Raw genomic sequence first — 18,445 nt, 5'->3', positions numbered from 1 at the left:
GGATAATAGATACTTTTGTACCTGTTTCCTCCAGCATCTTCTCAAGTTCCTTTGCTGTTGTTCTGGGATTGATTTGCACTTTTCGCACCGAAGTCTAGGAGACAGAACGCATCTCCTTCCTGAGCAGTATGACAGCTGTGTGGTCCCATGGTGTTTAAACTTGCATACTATTGTTTGTACAGATGAACATGGTACCTTCAGGTGTTTGGAAATTGCTCCCAAGGATGAACCAAACTTATACGGGTCTACAATTCTTTTTCTGAGGTCTTGGCTGATTTCTTTAGATTTTCTGGAATTTTCCCAGCTATTTAAAGGCACAGTCAACTTAGTGTATGTGAACTTCTGACCCATTGGAATTGTGATAGTATATTATAAATGAAATAATTTGTCTGTTAACAATTGTTGGATAAATTACTTGTGTCATGCACCAAGTAGATGTCCTGACCGACTTGCCAAACAAGAAATTTGTGGAGTGGTTGAAAAACACGTTTTATTGAAGTGTATGTAAACTTCCGACTTCACTGTTGGAACTAGAAGCACAAGCATTTCGCTACACTCGCATTAACATCTGCTAACCATGTGACCAATTTGATTCAATTTGTAAAATGATTAATTAAGCCCTATTGTGCATCAGTGACACCTTGTGGATCTCCAATATTACTGCATATTTTCTTTCTGCTGCATAGTAATAATGACTGTTACTTGGAACATGTAATGGTTGTAACAGCAACAAAAAAAAGGATTCCATTTTACAATGATAATCTAAAATAAAGTTCTACTGATATAAGTACTCTTGCAGAAAACAAGTGCAAAAGGTTTTTCAAACTTATTTTTTATTTATTTGTACATTCACCACTTACAGGGGTAAACCAAAAAACAATAAAGTATTCTTTAATAATGATTAAAAACAATATTAAATCCGCTTGTGTGTATTAATACGCACCCCTTTTCCAGCCTGCGTTGACCGGGGGGGGCAAAGGATGGACAGAAAGAAGCGTATAGAAGATTCTAATCTCTTGCAAGAATATAGTCTCTCATCTTTCAAACTAAACAAAGACAGAACTTTGCGCAACACCGTCAGTCCTCCACAGGAATCAAGGTGGAGGACGGCAGACTCACTGGGACAGCACGCAGCCATGACAAAGCACCCCACAGAAACCAGTTGTGGAATACACAACCCAGGGGAAGGAGAAAAACCGCTGTGTGTGTATGCATAGAACTCTACATAGAGCACTTAATCTTCAGATATGCGGGGGGGAAAAGAGTTGGTTGCCAATCTGCCAAGAATATTTAAAAAACTAATAAGAATATACTTAGGCAAAATTAACACATATAAAATCTAAACTTTCAGACTGAAGCAAGACAGACCGCAGTCTGGGGGAAACACTGCTCAAACCATGGTCCCAGTGTGTGTGTGTGTGCGTGTGTGTGTATATATATATATATGTGTCAGTGTGTGTGTGTTGGTCCTCTGTAGGGTCTTAGTTCTAACAAAGTACATGTAGTGATGGGGAATGGGGGGTTATTTTAAGACAGTTTCAGCCACACCAATTCCCTCTAGCGTCGTCTGTCACGAGGTGGAGGATCACTGCGGCTGCGAGAGCGTCTGCCCACCCCTGCACTGTTGCCCCCTGGTCTGCGGTGGGTGCTTTCTCTGTGTTTGTCACCCTCTCTGTCTCGGTCCCTGTCTTTGCCCCTTTCCCTGTCTCGCTCTCTGTCCCTGTCCCCCTCGCCTCTTTCACCAGATGCTTTTATCCTTTCTTTGCGCTCTTCCTCCCTTTTCTTCTCCTCCTCCTCTTGCTGCTCCTTCCTCCTCTTCTCTCGCTCCTTCCTCCTCTCTTGTCGAGCTACTTCCCTCTGTGTAAACTGGCCACAAAGAGACCGAACAAGGGAGGATGTTAAGAGTGGATTGTGAACCATTTAAAATCAACACTTTCAACAAAACGTAAGGAAGGATATGTGGACCCCATATCATCAATAAGAAATCTTGTTCAGATAGTTGAGTTTTGTGTATATATATATCTGACCTGCTCTTCTGTGAGGGGGAGCCAGTATATACAAGGGGCTGCTTTGGTTTTATTGAACAGGTCATCCAGCAGTTTGGCAGGGGCTTCCTCTGCAGCTTTCTCTGGAGACACAACACAAAAAAGTGTAAACGTACAGTTGACCCGACAGGGCACAGCTCTAAAGTACCATCACCAATCTTCACCTTTCTTGTCCGTCTTCCTCTCCTTGCGCTTCCTCTCTCTGGAGCGCGATCGTCTGGGGCCCGCATCCTCTCCAGGTTTTCCGGGACCAAAGTCCCGGACCTTGTCCCTGTCCCACTCCCTCTCCGCCCGGGTCCTCTCCCTGCGCTCCATCTCACGCTCTCGCTCTGCCCACTGGTCACGCTCGGGCAGGAGAGGGGGCAGGGCCGCCCCCCGACCTCGGCCAGGCACCGATGAAGCCCCCCGCTCCTCCTCTCCAGCCCCCCCGGGGGGTGGCAAGCCTCTGTGGAAGTCAAGCTACAAACACACACACACACACGAGGGGGAAGGTTACCATAAGGAACATCATAAGCACTCAAATATTAGAGAACTGGGGAATGATATGCATCATCACATAGGGCAGAACTACAAGGGACAAGTTAGTCTCACCTCCTCTTGCTGACTGAAGTCCACACAGAGGAACTTGGGGTTGCTCTGAGGCCATTTCACCCCATGTAGTGCTGCACGAGTGGCCACTGCCTCCTCTGCACTGGAGTACTGAAAGAAGAGGGAGAGCAAGAACGGACATCCATTAGGAACATTGAGGCTTGCCTTAGACAAGACACAGAAAATAGAAAACTGTAGGAGGAGATCTGAGCTGCATCTAAAATGACACCCTATAGTCAAGTGCACCAGCTTTGACCAGAGCCTCCTATGGCTGGTTAAAAGTAGTGCACTATACGGGGAATAGGATGTCAGTTGAGACGCAGACTTGTATTCAGGACAACGGCCAGCAGACAGAGACGTACGGTGACGTAGCAGTGAGATTTGATCTTGTCGATCCAGAAGCCGTCCTCCAGCACGGTGCCAGTCCTGCTGAGCAGCTCCTTCAGCTGACCCAGGGTGAACGGCCGAACCAGGTTGGACAGGTGGACGATGTTGGACACTTTGCCTCGTGGAGGAGAGGGCTGCTTGGCCGTGCGGACAGGGTCGTCTATGGTGATGGACACGCCAGACTTCTGCTGGCTGATGGAGCGACGGATCAGGGTGTCACTTGGGGTCACTGAACAGATGAGACCAGAGAGATGCATCAACCTGATAACTCACAACATATCAAAAGGCTAGAATCTAGCCCAGGGTTATCAGAGGTTTTGAGAAATCTGACAAGATAATTAAGTTGATCTTTAAATTTGGATCCATCTATCACCTGTGTTCATCTCCATGTCATGGATGGGGGGAGAGGGGGATTGTGTCTCCATGGAGTCTCTCTGGAATGAGTCGTCCATCTTCTCCTCTCTGTCGCTTTTAACCTCCACTCCATCCTCTCTGTCCTCCATGTTCTCACTCCTCTTGGACTCCTTCGGTCCATTCTCCTGGGTCTCGGACAGGACCACCTACATACAGTACATTGGAAGTGGGTGGGGTAGAGGAGGCGGCACACAGATGTTTTAAGACATTCACAATGTAATATGTTTGGGTCAATTACGAATGTTAGCCGTTATAGTAAATCTTACTTTAACGCACCTTTATAAATGACTGCCGCGCAAAACCAATTTCCAGTAATACATTATTACTTCTTGAATCAAGATAAATGTACAGTCCACAAAACAGGCGAAGTAGAACCCTGACCTGTGTGACCGTGCGTCTGATCTTGAAGTCTTGCTCGCCCTGCTCCCTGTCCTCCTCTCCCCCAGAGAGGTGAGCTTCCTCTGGGTGCAGATCCACCACCGCCTCCTGTCCTGGACTCAGCCTGATGTCTGGGATCAGAGACTGGGCAGCGCAATCAATATATTACAGATGGGAGAAGGCGAGAAGCTTCAAGACTCAACAGATAAAAAGTTAGGTTAGTATTCATTATCATGCTGTGTTTGGATAGATGATTTGTAATATGTACAACAGTATATTTTGCAGTGTAGTGACGATGATTAAGGTGAACGCACCAATTTGTAAGTCGCTCTGGATAAGAGCGTCTGCTAAATGACTTAAATGTAAATGTAAATGATACTGTACCTTCAGTGAGTCTGTGGTGATGCTGATGGATGGTTTCTTGGCTGTGACCGCAGTGCTGGAACCCCACCTCCTCTTCCTCCCGGGGCCGGCCCCAGACTCTGCCTCGCCCTCTGCACTGACGACACCTGGAGAGGCCTTGCTGCCTGGAAGACAAAGGATGATTGCACAACTGGCCAAACGCGAACGTAAGCACCTCATCTAGAATTGTCTCTCACCCACACGCACAGGCCAACTCAACTAAAAACGACGTCTACCTACTGAGCCGAAGAAAACAAAGTATACTCACTGCTCAGGGAGATCCTACGGGCTGTGAATGCCTTTGGCGTCAGACTCTGAAACAAAAATAAATAAAACACACCCAGAAGTACAGGGGAAAGGTGAGAGGCAGAGATGGAGAGGTGCATAAACAGATTAGAGGAAAGACAGGACAAGAGAGAAAGTGTGGGTGAACAAGGGAAGAAAAACTAGATGAGAGAGACTGCTACTCCAGTCTAGGTCACTTTCCATCCCAACATATTAGTCAAACAATGAATAGCACCAGTAATATTGAATCTCAATATATGGCTCTCAATAGCACACTGCAGTGAGCAGACAGCGGGTAACATCTTTGCTTGGTCTCAAAACAGTGTGCATGGCTTTAAGATATGTAGTAATATTAATGACTGGGGCCCAAATGTCAGTTTATGTTTGGTGAAGAAAGTAGTTCAGGGATGGAGCCACAGTCTCTATCACACATACAGAAGGACAGATAGTAGCCTGATGACAATACTGCAGTTTAAATTCCTTAGAATTAAATAGCTGACATTTCAATACACTTTCATAACAACTACGTGGCTGCCAGGATTACTGGGCCATAAAGCAAGACTATAATATTGGGTGGTTTACAACAATATTCATTCAAAAACATCAGTAGCCATAAATATGTAAACTAAATCATTTGACATCTATGTCAGAGTCAATTCCCCCATTTTAGGCTAAAAGGAGGGAGTCGACTGAAACTATACATTTTCTAAATATTGTGTATTTCTTTGTAGAAAATAACATTGAGAAAAGTACTACTTATTCCCTGGTACCACTGACACCTGATCCTTACTGGGTTGGATATGGCCCAATCTCGACTGCATGTACTGTATCTAGGCAACAAGGGTCCAATCAAAGGTGGTTGTGAAGTTTGGGTGGAAATCTGACAGCTGGTTGGCAGGATGGGCTCTGTAGATCAATGGGGGTGGGACTTGAGTGGCTTTTGGAAATGTATTGGGGTCAAGTCCTTAGCGCTTAAGCATCAGTCTTTCAGATCTTTGTCATGCTTTTCTGTTGGGATACTGCCTGGCTGAGGTTTAATGGGAGATGGGATAGTCAATGTTGAACAAGAGTAACTCCAAAAACTAGCAGGGGCATAGTTCAGCAGACAGTCTGTTGGGTGCTAGGTAGTAGCAAAAAAAAGGGACCCAATTGGCAAGTACCTTTTCCAGCCATCAATCAGATGTTTGGTAGTGAGTCCAAAGAAATGCTGAAGACCATTGAGAAAGGTATCAAATGTCCGAGATCATGACTTTGAAAAACAGCCACGAAGAGAAGACCCAAGCTGTCCTCACGACTCATCAGGTTCATTTGGATCTCATTCTGAATAGGTGGAGAACACCCAAAATGTCCTTTCTCAGAGAAACCGTTTAGTCCAGAAAAAAAGATTGACCAGTTAAAACGGTCCACGCAAGTCCATTGAGCAGCACATTCATCTGTAGGTGGTGAGAAGAAAAATGTACTGCAGAAACCCCGTTGGAAGCCATCCACAGGCATGTCATCGAAGGATTTGAAACAGTCTTACTGAGTGTCAGCCTCACCTCCCCTCAGACCCATTGTGAAGTGAGTTTGTATGTGGCCATACAGGTGGTGTATGAGCCAGTCGCTGGTGTTAGAGACGAGATCAGTCATCCTAAACCCTCAGCCCATTAGTCCAATCAAGTGCCATCTCCGTGGCAACATGGCCTTTGTTGCCACAGTTGTCCCACTGCAGTGCAGAATCAGGGGCCTATGTGTGGGATACCCAGGGCTCTTGGGGACATTGGAACAGGTGCAGCAGTAGTAGTGGCAGAAGTAGTATGCAGGTACCATTAGGGGCAATGGAAGAGGCATGAGCACCTTTATAACAAAGCAATCAATGGGGTTTTAAACATCAGCCACAGTAAGCATCTCCCCTGCTGCTTCTGTCTGAGACAGCATCAGCAAAGGGTCAAAAACACAGCTAAAATTGTTTGTTTTTTACTAGCTCATCAAACCTCTTAAAAAAGGGTCAGGTTAACCAAACCAGTAAGTAAATATTACAAATAACAGATTGTTACTTTTCATTTAGAAATGTTTGAAATGTGCTTCTTATTTCTTATCACTAAGCATTTTCAGGACCTAAAAGCACTTCATTGTCTACAATGATATGGGGTATAAAGCTAAATTGAAACGAGAGACATCATTAACGGGAGAAGATGGAGCACAGATGTGCCCAATATCACAACCTAAAAACTATGACCAAAAACACCCCATTTCTAATTCCTAACTAAAGTGTTTTTGTTTGATGGCTGACAACTGGAGGGAGGTCGCCTCACAGGTTGGCCAGTGACAGTCCAAGCCCGGAGCACACCCCTCTTTAGAGAGCCATGGTACAGTGAGGATGTCCCAGTGTTCCTCCGTGGCCTTACCTCCTCACTGCTCTCAGGAACCCGCTCAGGCTCAGCCATGGCAGCCTCCTTCACCTCGCTATGGAGAGAATGAAAGAAATGAAGAAGAGGAGTGATGGAGAGATAGAAGGATGAAGAGACAGGAGGATAAAGAGGGGGTAAAGTGTGGTTCCGGTTAGTTGCAAAAAGGTTTTCAGAACAATGGGGTCCAAAAATATGCAACATGGAGGGATTTCAGACTCGAGTTACACGAGGCCGTAAATGTACAGTGCCTTGCGAAAGTATTCTGCCCCCTTGAACGTTGCGACCTTTTGCCACATTTCAGGCTTCAAACATAAAGATATAAAACTGTATTTTTTTGTGAAGAATCAACAACAAGTGGGACACAATCATGAAGTGGAACGACATTTATTGGATATTTCAAACTTTTTTAACAAATCAAAAACGGAAATAGAGTGTGCAAAATTATTCAGCAACTTTACTTTCAGTGCAGCAAACTCTCTCCAGAAGTTCAGTGAGGATCTCTGAATGATCCAATGTTGACCTAAATGACTAATGATGATAAATACAATCCACCTGTGTGTAATCAAGTCTCCGTATAAATGCACCTGCACTGTGATAGTCTCAGAGGTCCGTTAAAAGCGCAGAGAGCATCATGAAGAACAAGGAACACACCAGGCAGGTCCGAGATACTGTTGTGAAGAAGTTTAAAGCCGGATTTGGATACAAAAAGATTTCCCAAGCTTTAAACATCCCAAGGGGCACTGTGCAAGCGATAATATTGAAATGGAAGGAGTATCAGACCACTGCAAATCTACCAAGACCTGGCCGTCCCTCTAAACTTTCAGCTCATACAAGGAGAAGACTGATCAGAGATGCAGCCAAGAGGCCCATGATCACTCTGGATGAACTGCAGAGATCTACAGCTGAGGTGGGAGACTCTGTCCATAGGACAACAATCAGTCGTATATTGCACAAATCTGGCCTTTATGGAAGAGTGGCAAGAAGAAAGCCATTTCTTAAAGATATCCATAGAAAGTGTCGTTTAAAGTTTGTCACAAGCCACATGGGAGACACACCAAACATGTGGAAGAAGGTGCTCTGGTCAGATGAAACCAAAATTGAACTTTTTGGCAACAATGCAAAATGTTATGTTTGGCGTAAAAGCAACACAGCTCATCACCCTGAACACACCATCTCCACTGTCAAACATGGTGGTGGCAGCATCATGGTTTGGGCCTGCTTTTCTTCAGCAGGGACAGGGAAGATGGTTAAAATTGATGGGAAGATGGATGGAGCCAAATACAGGACCATTCTGGAAGAAACCCTAATGGAGTCTGCAAAAGACCTGAGACTGGGACGGAGATTTGTTTTCCAACAAGACAATGATCCAAAACATAAAGCTAAATCTCCAATGGAATGGTTCAAAAATAAACATATACAGGTGTTAGAATGGCCAAGTCAAAGTCCAGACCTGAATCCAATCGAGAATCTGTGGAAAGAACTGAAAACTGCTGTTCACAAATGCTCTCCATCCAACCTCACTGAGCTCGAGCTGTTTTGCAAGGAGGAATGGGAAAAAATGTCAGTCTCTCGATGTGCAAAACATACCCCAAGCGACTTACAGCTGTAATCGCAGCAAAAGGTGGCGCAAAACTTAAGGGGGCTGAATAATTTTGCACGCCCAATTTTTCAGTTTTTGAATTGTTAAAAAAGTTTGAAATATCCAATAAATGTCGTTCCACTTCATGATTGTGTCCCACATGTTGTTGATTCTTCACAAAAAAATACAGTTTTATATCTTTATGTTTGAAGCCTGAAATGTGGCAAAAGGTCGCAAAGTTCAAGGGGGCCGAATACTTTCGCAAGGCACTGTAACTTTATTCCCTGTTTATGCACTTCTCTCTAGCATGTTGACCTTGAACTTAAGCATGAGGAAAAGCCGGTACCAACAAGATACAAGTTTGGGGTGGAGATCAAAGAAATGGAGGTGTCTACAAATAAGCAGTATCCTGACCTCGACTTACAGTACCAGTCAAAAGTTTGGTCACACCTACTCATTCAAGGGTTTCTTTATTTGTACTATTTTCTACATTATAGAATAATAGTGAAGACATCAATACTATGAAATATCACATACAGAATCATGTAGTAACCAAAATCATCATATATTTTATATTTGAGATTCTTCAAACAGCCACTCTTTGACTTGACAGCTTTGCACACTCTTGACATTCTCTCAGCGTCATGATAGTCACCTGGAATGCATTTCAATTAACAAGTGTGCCTTGTTAAAATTTCATTTGTGGAATTTCTTTCCTTCTTAACCTCTCTAGCGTATGTGAGACAGTAGCATCCCACCTGGCAACATCCAGTGAGATTGCAGATCTCCAAATTCAAATACAGAAATACTCATTAAAATAATTCAGAAAAGATACAACTATTTTACATAGGTTTAAAGATGAACTTCTTGTGAATCCAACCACGGTGCCAGATTTAAAAATGCTTTACGGCGAAAGCATATCTTACAATTATTTGAGAACACAGCCCAGCAGACAAATCATTACAAACAGTAACTAGCCAAGTAGAAGAGTTACACAAGTCAGAAATAGAGATACAATTAATCACTTACCTTTGATGATTTTCATATGGTTGCACTCAGAAGACATTCATTTATTCAATAAATGTTCCTTTTGTTCGATAAAGTCTCTTTATATCCAAAAACCTCTGTTTTGTTTGCACGTTTTCTTCAGTAATCCACAGGCTCGAATACAGTCACAGGCAGACAAAAAATCCAAATAGTATCCGTAAAGTTAGTAGAAACATATCAAACGATGTTCATAATCAATCCTCAGCTTGTTTTTAGCCTAAATAATCGCTAATATTTCAACCGGACTATAACGTTGTCAATATAATCAATACTCATTCAGACTGCTCTTACTCCCTAATTTTTCAGAATACAAGCCTGAAACCATTTCTAAAGACTGTTGACAGCTAGTGGAAGGCATAGGAACTGTAATTTGAGTCCTAAGTCAATGGATACTCTAATGACATTGAATAGAAAACTACACCAAAAAAATCCTGCTTCCTGAATGGATTTCTCTCAGGTTTTCGCTTGCCAAATCAGTTCTGTTATACTCACAGACACTATTGTAACAGTTTTGGAAACCTGAGTGTTTTCTATCCAAATCTACCAATTATATGCATATCCTATATTCTGGGCCTGAGTAGAAGGCAGTTTAATTTGGGCACGCTTTTCATTCAAAATTCCAAATGCTGGCCCCTACCCTAGAGAAGTTAATGCTTTCGAGCGAATCAGTTGTGTTGTCACAAGGTAGGGGTGGTATACAGGAGATAGCCCTATTTGGTAAAAGACCAAGTCCATGTTATGGCAAGAACAGCTCAATTAAGCAAAGAGAAACGACAGTCCATCATTACATTGAGACATGTAGGTCAGTCAATACGGGAAATTAGGAACTTTAAAAGTTTCTTAAAGTGCAGTCGCAAAAACCATCAAGCGCTATGATGAAACTAGCTCTCATGAGGCCCACCACAGGAAAGGAAGACCCAGAGTCACCTCTGCTGCAGAGGATAAGATCATTAGAGTTAACAGCACCTCAGATTGCAGCCCAAACAAATGCTTCAGAGTTCAAGCAAGACATCTCAACAACTATACAGAGGAGACTGTGAATCAGGCCTTCATGGTCAAATTGCTGCTAAGAAACCCCTACTAAAGGACACCAATAACAAGAAGAGACTTGCTTGGGCCAAGAAATATGAGCAATGGACATCAGACTGGTGAAAATCTGTACTTTGGTCTGAGACCAAATTTGAGATTTTTGGTTCCAACCGCTGTGCCTTTGTGAGAAGCAGAGTAGGTGAATGGATGATCTCCACATGTGTGGTTCCCACCATGAAGCATGGAGGTGGTGGTGTGTTGGTGCTTTGCTGGTGACACTGTCAGTGATTTATTTAGAATTCAAGGCACATTTAACCAGCATGGCTACCACAGCATTCTGCAGCGATACGCCATCCCATCTGGTTTGTACTTAGTGGGACTATAATTTGTGTTTCAACAGGACAATGACCCAACACACCTCCAGGCTGTGTAAGGGCTATTTGACCATGAAGGAGAGTGATGAGTGCTGCATCAGATGACATGGCCTCCACAATCACACGACCTCAACCCAATTGAGATGGTTTGGGATGAGTTGGACTGCAGACTGAAAGAAAAGCAGCCAACAAGTGCTCAGCATTTGTGGGAACTCCTTCCAGACTGTTGGAAAAGCATTACTCATGAAGCTGGTTGAGAATGCCAAGTGTGCAAAGCTGTCAAGGCAAATGGTGGCTACATTGAAGAATCTCAAATATACTTTGCTTAACACTTTTTTGATGATTCCATATACATGTTATTTTTCAGGTTTGTCTTCACTATTATTCTACAATGCAGAAAATAAAACTCTTTTGAAGACTGCTACTGTATACACAGTAATAGTTGAATAGGATGGCATTGACTAGAACACAGCATATACATGAAATGAGTAAAACAGAATGAAAACATGAATAAAGTGACCAGTGATTCCATGTCTATGTACATAGGGCAGCAGCCTCTAAGTCGCAGGGGCGCTGGGTGGTAGCCGGGTGGTAGCCAGCTAGTGATAGTGACTACATTCAGGGCAGGGTATTGGGTGGAGGCTGGCTAGTGATGGCTATTTAACAGTCTGATGACCTTAAGAAAGAAGCTGTTTTTCAGTTTCTCGGTCCCAGCATTGATGCACCTGTACTGGCCTCGCCTTCTGAATGGTAGCCAAGTGAACAGGCCATGGAACGGGTGGTTGATGTACTTGATGATCTTTTGGGTCTTCCTGTGACATCGGGTGTTGTAAGTGTCCTGGAAGGCAAGCAGTGTGTACCCGGTAATGCATTGGGCAGACCTCACCACCCTCTGGGGAGCCCTGCGGTTGCGGGCGGTGCAGTTGCAGGCTGTAATACAGTCCGACAGGATGCTCTCAATGGTGCATCTGCAAAGGTTTGTGAGGGTCTTATGGGCCAAGCTGAATTTCTTCAGCCTCCTCACCACACTGTCTGTGTGGGTGGACAATTTCAGATAGTCAGTGTTGTGTACGCCAAGGAACTTGAAGCTTTTCACATTCTCCACTGCGGCCCCATCGATGTGGACGTGCTCCCTTAGCCGTCTCCTGACGTCCACAATCATCTCCTTTATTTTGTTGACGTCGAGGAAGAGGTTATTTTCTTGGCACCACTCCGCCAGGGCCCTCACCTCCTCCTCCCTGTAGGCTGTCTTGTCATTGTTGGTAATCAGGCTTACTATTATGTCGTCTGCAAACGGCATGATTGAGTTGGGGAGGTGTGTGTGTCGAGGATCAGCAGCCCATCAGGAGGTCCTGGATCCAGCAGCACAGGGTTAAGACCCAGGGCCCCAAGCTTAAAGATGAGCTTGGAGGGTACTATGGTGTTGAAGGCTGAGCTATTGGCAATGAACAGCATTCTTCCACAGGCATTCCTCATCCAGATGGGATAGGGCAGTGTGATGGTGATTGCATCGTCTGTGGATCTATATGCAAATTGAAGTGGGTCTAGGGTGTTAGGTAAGTTGGAGGTGACATGATCCTTAAATTAGCCTCTCAAAGCACTTCATGATGACAGAAGAGTGCTACGGAGCGAGTCATTTAGTTTGGTTACCTTTGCTTTCTTGGGTACAGGAACAATGGTGGACATCTTGAAGTAAGTGGGGACAGCAGGCTGGGATAGGCAGAGATTGAATAGGTCCGTAAACACTCCAGCCCATTGGTCTGCGCATACTCTGAGGACGCGGTTAGGGAGGCCGTCTGGGCCGGAAGCCTTGCGAGGGTCATCTTGCTTAAATGTCTTACTCACGTCAGCCAAGGAGAACGACAGCCCACAGTCCCCGGGAGCTGCCCACAACAGTGGCACTGTGTTATCCTTAAAGCGGGTGAAGGTGTTAAGCTTGTCTGGGAGCAAAACATCAGCGACGTAGCTGGTTATGCTTTGTAATTTGTGATTGTCTGAAGTCCCTGCCACACAAGTCTCGTGTCTAAGCCGTTGAATGGCAACTCAACTTTGTCTCTGGGACATTTTGCCTGTTTGATTCACTTACGGAGGGCATAAATGCATTGTTTGTATTCAACCATATTCCCAGTCACTTTGCTGTGGTTAAATGCGGTGGTTCGTGCTTTCCGTTTTGTGCGAATGCTACCATCTATCCACAGTTTTTGGTTTGGGTAGGTTTTAATAGTCACAGTGGGAACAACATCCCCTATACAGTGCCCTTAGAAAAATATTCAGTCACTGAGTTCTTCAGTACGGGCCATTCTATAGCCAATGTTTGTCTATGGAGATTGCATGGCTGCGTGCTCAATCTTATACACCTATCAGCAACGTGTGTGGCTGAAATAACCAAATCTACTAATTTGATGGGGTGTCCACATACATTTAGCCATGTAGTGTATATCTGACCATTTTATAAATATTATAATTGCGTAATATGACAGCATTAAGAAAAAAATGCTCTCCCCGGCATCCCAAGATGAATGAATGGCTTTGACCGCTAAAGCTCCACTGCTTTGATTGGTGTAACACTTAATTTGCTCCATGGCTCAGGCAGCCAAATGGATACAAGGCTGTTTGGCTCATCGCAGTCACAAAAATAAATTTGCAACGGTTTCTGCTAAAGAATGCCATGCTGGTGGGTGGTAACATTAAAATAAAACCCAGCTCTGAAACTAAATGTAGGCTGACATTTTTTCATGTCATATCATAGGAAAAGACACCACATTCACACGAAGTAGGCAGTTCGGGTGTCACTTCAAGCCCAAATATACTTTGACTAAAACTATTATTTATTGACTTAAAACCTTTGTGCAACATCATGGGTAAGCTCAGGCCATTGTCTTGCAGCTCGAAAAAGTGGATTTCTAAAGGTGTGGGCATTTATTAAAACATGTAAAAAAGGAACAGATTTCCTGGATCGGGCCCTATGGGAATAGGATATACAAGCAATATGATAGTGTCCTGCTCATACACAAGGGCATGCCTAACAGGGTGATCCATACAGATTGGTGTAGCAGAGAAGAGAGGTGCAACATTAGCAGCAATTTATACATCACAAAGTAAGGCAAGAATCCCTTATTTGCACATTTGCTTGTTGAGCATTAATTTCCATGAAAACAAAACTCAAAGACAAAACAGACCTATGTTTTGTGCTAAATCAAATCCCAAAACGTATTCTATTAGAATGTAATCATGATTATTATCATGTTAAAAAAATGAATTTGATATGAAATGAGAGGTAGGCTTTCAAAATAGTCAACACCTGTATGCTTGTGATTGCCATTCGTGCATTATCTATTTCCAATTCATGCAGATTCTGCGGTCAATTTTTTTGTTGTAATGAATGGAAAAGAAAAGCAGGGCATTTCGGGAATATACTACTCAAGTGCAATCCCCTTTCTATTGGTTGATTCATTCTGTCAAGGAGCGGCACAGAACAATGAGAGCGGTGACCGAATGCCCCCCATACCCCTCCCGTCCACATTATACACACATCAATACTTCACACGGACAACTCTGCTGCGTCATTAAAATGTAAGAGCGCAACATTTATCGCTACAAAATGGCAATATGCGTGTTAAAAAAGACATGGACGTGAAACGTCGCTACAATGCAACACCGCAAACGGTCTGTTGATATAAAAAATTCCAGCGCCACGACGACCAGTCTTTTCTCTTCCTACCTCACGCTCACCGGCTTTTAATCCCCTCGGACAGCATTTTTACCGAACCCGGTAGACAAATATCTCGGTGAGATTAAATGATACAAGTTTTGCGATACATTCTGCTGCTGGCCAAAGCAGTGCATTGTTATCGGTTACAACCAAAACATACACGCAGCACAGCCATATAGAATTGAATGAAAAATGAGATACGGGGGGAAAAAAGGACCCTCATCTCCTCTGGATGAGGCTTCCAGGCAAATTGGCTTCCAGGCAGTCGCATGAAACGCCTGACAGGAATAGTATTAACCTGGCATTCTTGAGGACAACCTAGTGCATGGTTTAACGGTTTATTGCCGTTTTATCATTTGCGTCTTAAGCAACAATAAAACTATTAAAATGTTTAACGTTGCGTTGATTCTCAAAATGGTGTTATTGTTGGCACATCTGAACAGTCAATCTACAGTTGTAAGGCTATACATAGTTTTATATTTTAATAAATACGGTTTTCTTGGTTTAGTTTTTCCCTGTCCCCGATTTTTATAGAATATTTAAACATTTGTAGATTTTCTAAGTCCACAACAATGCTTAAACCATACCAGGAGACTACTTTGGACGTCTGGGAACAATCCCCCAAAATGATTGGAGAGTGTAGTTGCCCTATAATTCAATTGCGCCTAGCAAGTGTGTTGGCTAACAGCGTTGTGATTGGCTAGCAGTGTTTTTGTACTGTACAATGTAGCCTACATGTATGTGATAGCAGAGTTCGCAAAACAAACGCCCCGCAATTGATACAAATCAGTATGATATCATTCTGCCAGGTTGGCCTATTTTTGCAGTCAACATTTAATTGGGAAGGTTTTTTGGAAAAGCCTTTAGAAATGCTAATTCAAACAGTCCATGATTACTGAATTACAAAGATTAAACCATGACTTCGAAACCAAATGTTTGAATACTTGGTTTGCATACCCATTGTTTGAATAAATCGTAATTAAAAAAGCCAATTGTTAACCAAAACGAACGTGACCAGCTACATTTTTTCCACTGGCACCATAGCGACTAATTAAAAATAGGTGTCACACTGTCAGGTCAAAGGGTCGCAAATGCAAGTGGTCATAATTTCAAACCCTTGCATAACGCACAGCCTCATTTTTGAGTTTGCGCAATGTCACCGAAAAGAATGGAGCCGTGCTTAATTAGCCACCTGTATTTGTATGTTTCTGATTTCAATGCTTGACACATGTAACATGAAATACCTCCCGAATTAAATGTTTAAGTGTTACTGAAGTGTCTACCTTGTAAAACGACAGGGGAAATTCTCAATTGCATTTCATGCTCGTTTTATTATTATGCGTTTTATTATTATGTGTAACATGATTTACATCACAAGTGTGTCCCGAAGTTGATGGGTTTATTTGATCCCCTTGCCACTTAAAGTCACCCTCAGTTTCATCAGCAACATGTGACAACTGAGGGCCTCTGAGCGAGTTGGTAGGGGCTAGGGGCTGGTTTGGGATTCACAAATGCACTCCCCTCCACATTAATTTGGACAGTAAAATAATAATTTGGCTCCATACTCCAGCATTTTGGATTTGAGATCAAATGTTTTACATGAGGCGACAGTACAGAATGTCAACTTTTAATTTTAGGATATTTTCCTACATCTGTTTAACCGCAAAAAAAATATATAGTCCCCCCCAATTGAAGAAATATTAAGAAATTAATTTATAGTGTATTAAAATAGTCAAAGATGTAGTATTTGGGTCCATATTCCTAGCACACAATGACTACCTCAAGCTTGTGACACCACAAACTCATCAGATGCATTTACAGTTTGTTTTGGTTATGGTTCTCCAATAGGAACTGAATGGTGAATGATTTCAGTAGATGAGACGTTTCTGAATACTTCTAAATTCATCCTGATAATTCCATGATTAAGAAAACCAATGAATGATGATGATTGGGAAGGTTACAGACTACAACAAAACATGAAACGCCAGCAGCATACCACCCTGCGTACCACTGCTGGCTTGCTTCTGAAGCTAAGCAGGGTTGGTCCTGGTCAGTTCCTGAATGGGAGACCAGATGCTGCCGGAAGTGGTGTTGGAGGGCCAGTAAGAGGCACTCTTTCCTCTGGTCTAAAAAAATTATCCCAATGCTCCAGGGCACTGCCCTGTGTAGGGTGCTGTCTTTCGGATGGGACGATAAACGGGTGTCCTGACTCTCTGAGGTCATTAAAGATCCCATGGCACTTATCGTAAGAGTAGGGGTGTTAACCCTGGTGTCCTGGCTAAAATCCCAATCTGGCCCTCAAACCATCACGGTCACCTAATAACCCCCAGTTTACAATTGGCTCATTCATCCCCCTCCTCTCCCCTGTAACTATTCCCCAGGTCGTTGCTGCAAATGAGAACGTGTTCTCAGTCAACTTACCTGATAAAATAAAAATGAGAATCTCTCATCATTACCAATAACAGGGGAGTATAGCATTTTGGGGGGGGTTATAATTTGTGCCTCTGTACACCTTCCTATTCATGATGAACTATAATCATGGTAGCATACACGTTAATACAGAAGTATTCAGAAACATGTTATATTCTTACGTACAATAAAAGTGACTAAAATGACAATACATCACTCACTATTCAGTTCCTATTGGGAACAATATAATCGAAACACAATCAAAACAAACTTGACCTAGTCATTGAATCCAAGGAATATGGGACCAAATTCCAAACTTTTTACTATTTTAATACACTAGTGATGTGCGGGTTGACTCATAACCCGGCGGGCGGGTTTAGGGTAATACAATACTGTGTGGATGAAGGGCGGGTGGGTGGCGGGCAGGCTGAATAAAGAGAATTCAATACCTTAAAGAAATCCATAATTTAGGGCTTACGCACTGCCATTAGTGTGTAAGCCTAAGATTGTGGGCCTATGACACTACAAGCCAAATAGCCTACACGCCAATCGTCAAATGCTTTTGGGAAAGAGCAGAAAACTTTTACGTTGATCCACAAGGGCAAAAATGACAACGTCAGGAGTTTAATTCAATAACCGTAAAGCTGCGAAATGGAGAGTTGAAAATAAAGATAAAGGGAGGGCCAGAAAAGCAACTTTTGGGAAAGATTTGGTGAAGTGGTAAAAATAGTCTTATAGCAGTGTCGGCTTTGTTGTGTGTGATGATTGTGAGACACTATACAAATTCAACAGTTAAAAAAGACAGGGACTTCAAATAGGCCTATGGCACAAAGAAAACTGTAGCCTAATGTTCATACGGGTTAAATGGAAACCGAAATCTGGACACTGACTGTAGGTCTATAACCGGTCACATAGCATTAATATTAACTTGGGGCGGCAGGGTAGCCTAGTGGTTAGAGTGTTGAACTAGTAACCGGAAGGTTGCAAGTTCAAATCCCCGAGCTGACAAGGTTCTGCCGTTCTGTCATTCTGCCCCTGAACAGGCAGTTAAACCACTGTTCCTAGGCCGTCATTGAAAATAGGAATTTGTTCTTAACTGACTTGCCTTGTTAAATAAAGGTAAAAAAAACAAAACTTATGCAGAATTACCCTTTTCTTTCAGTAAAATAATACACCAAATGTAGGCAATTTTTTTCTTTAAATCGGGAACAGCATCTTGAGAGAATGGTAATGCTGAGTTAGCACCTCTACAGGCGGCATCTCATTATCAGCATCATAAAAGCTCATAGTATTTCAACCATATAAAATATCAGAAACATGTCGATTTCACAGCTTTCTGTAATTTGGACATTTTGCAAAGAAAATCTTTCCAGTTTCTTTAGAGTTACTGCATTTTCTCTGCGGTC

The 18,445-nt window shown here is 43.0% G+C and overlaps 1 protein-coding gene across 2 annotated transcripts in view; it reads right to left on the bottom strand.

Moving 5' to 3' along the window:
* Window positions 1-816: 816 nt before the first annotated feature.
* The window catches only part of acin1a (apoptotic chromatin condensation inducer 1a), a 35,676-nt gene continuing 18,047 nt past the window's right edge, over window positions 817-18,445 (bottom strand). For both annotated transcript variants that reach the window (XM_065005599.1, XM_029623062.2), the window contains 10 exons: window positions 6,887-6,944; window positions 4,483-4,528; window positions 4,197-4,339; window positions 3,816-3,956; window positions 3,394-3,580; window positions 2,996-3,249; window positions 2,637-2,744; window positions 2,210-2,504; window positions 2,028-2,128; window positions 817-1,866 (listed from right to left, as the gene is read on the bottom strand). In XM_065005599.1, coding sequence (XP_064861671.1) covers window positions 1,558-1,866; window positions 2,028-2,128; window positions 2,210-2,504; window positions 2,637-2,744; window positions 2,996-3,249; window positions 3,394-3,580; window positions 3,816-3,956; window positions 4,197-4,339; window positions 4,483-4,528; window positions 6,887-6,944 — 1,642 coding nt within the window. In that variant the 3' untranslated portion in view covers window positions 817-1,557. The remainder of the gene's footprint in view (window positions 1,867-2,027; window positions 2,129-2,209; window positions 2,505-2,636; window positions 2,745-2,995; window positions 3,250-3,393; window positions 3,581-3,815; window positions 3,957-4,196; window positions 4,340-4,482; window positions 4,529-6,886; window positions 6,945-18,445) is intronic.

This window comes from Oncorhynchus nerka, linkage group LG20 (genome assembly GCF_034236695.1).
Source record: "Oncorhynchus nerka isolate Pitt River linkage group LG20, Oner_Uvic_2.0, whole genome shotgun sequence".
In the NCBI taxonomy this organism is placed as follows: Eukaryota; Metazoa; Chordata; class Actinopteri; order Salmoniformes; family Salmonidae; genus Oncorhynchus; species Oncorhynchus nerka.
This window is presented reverse-complemented; position numbering and strand designations above follow the sequence as displayed.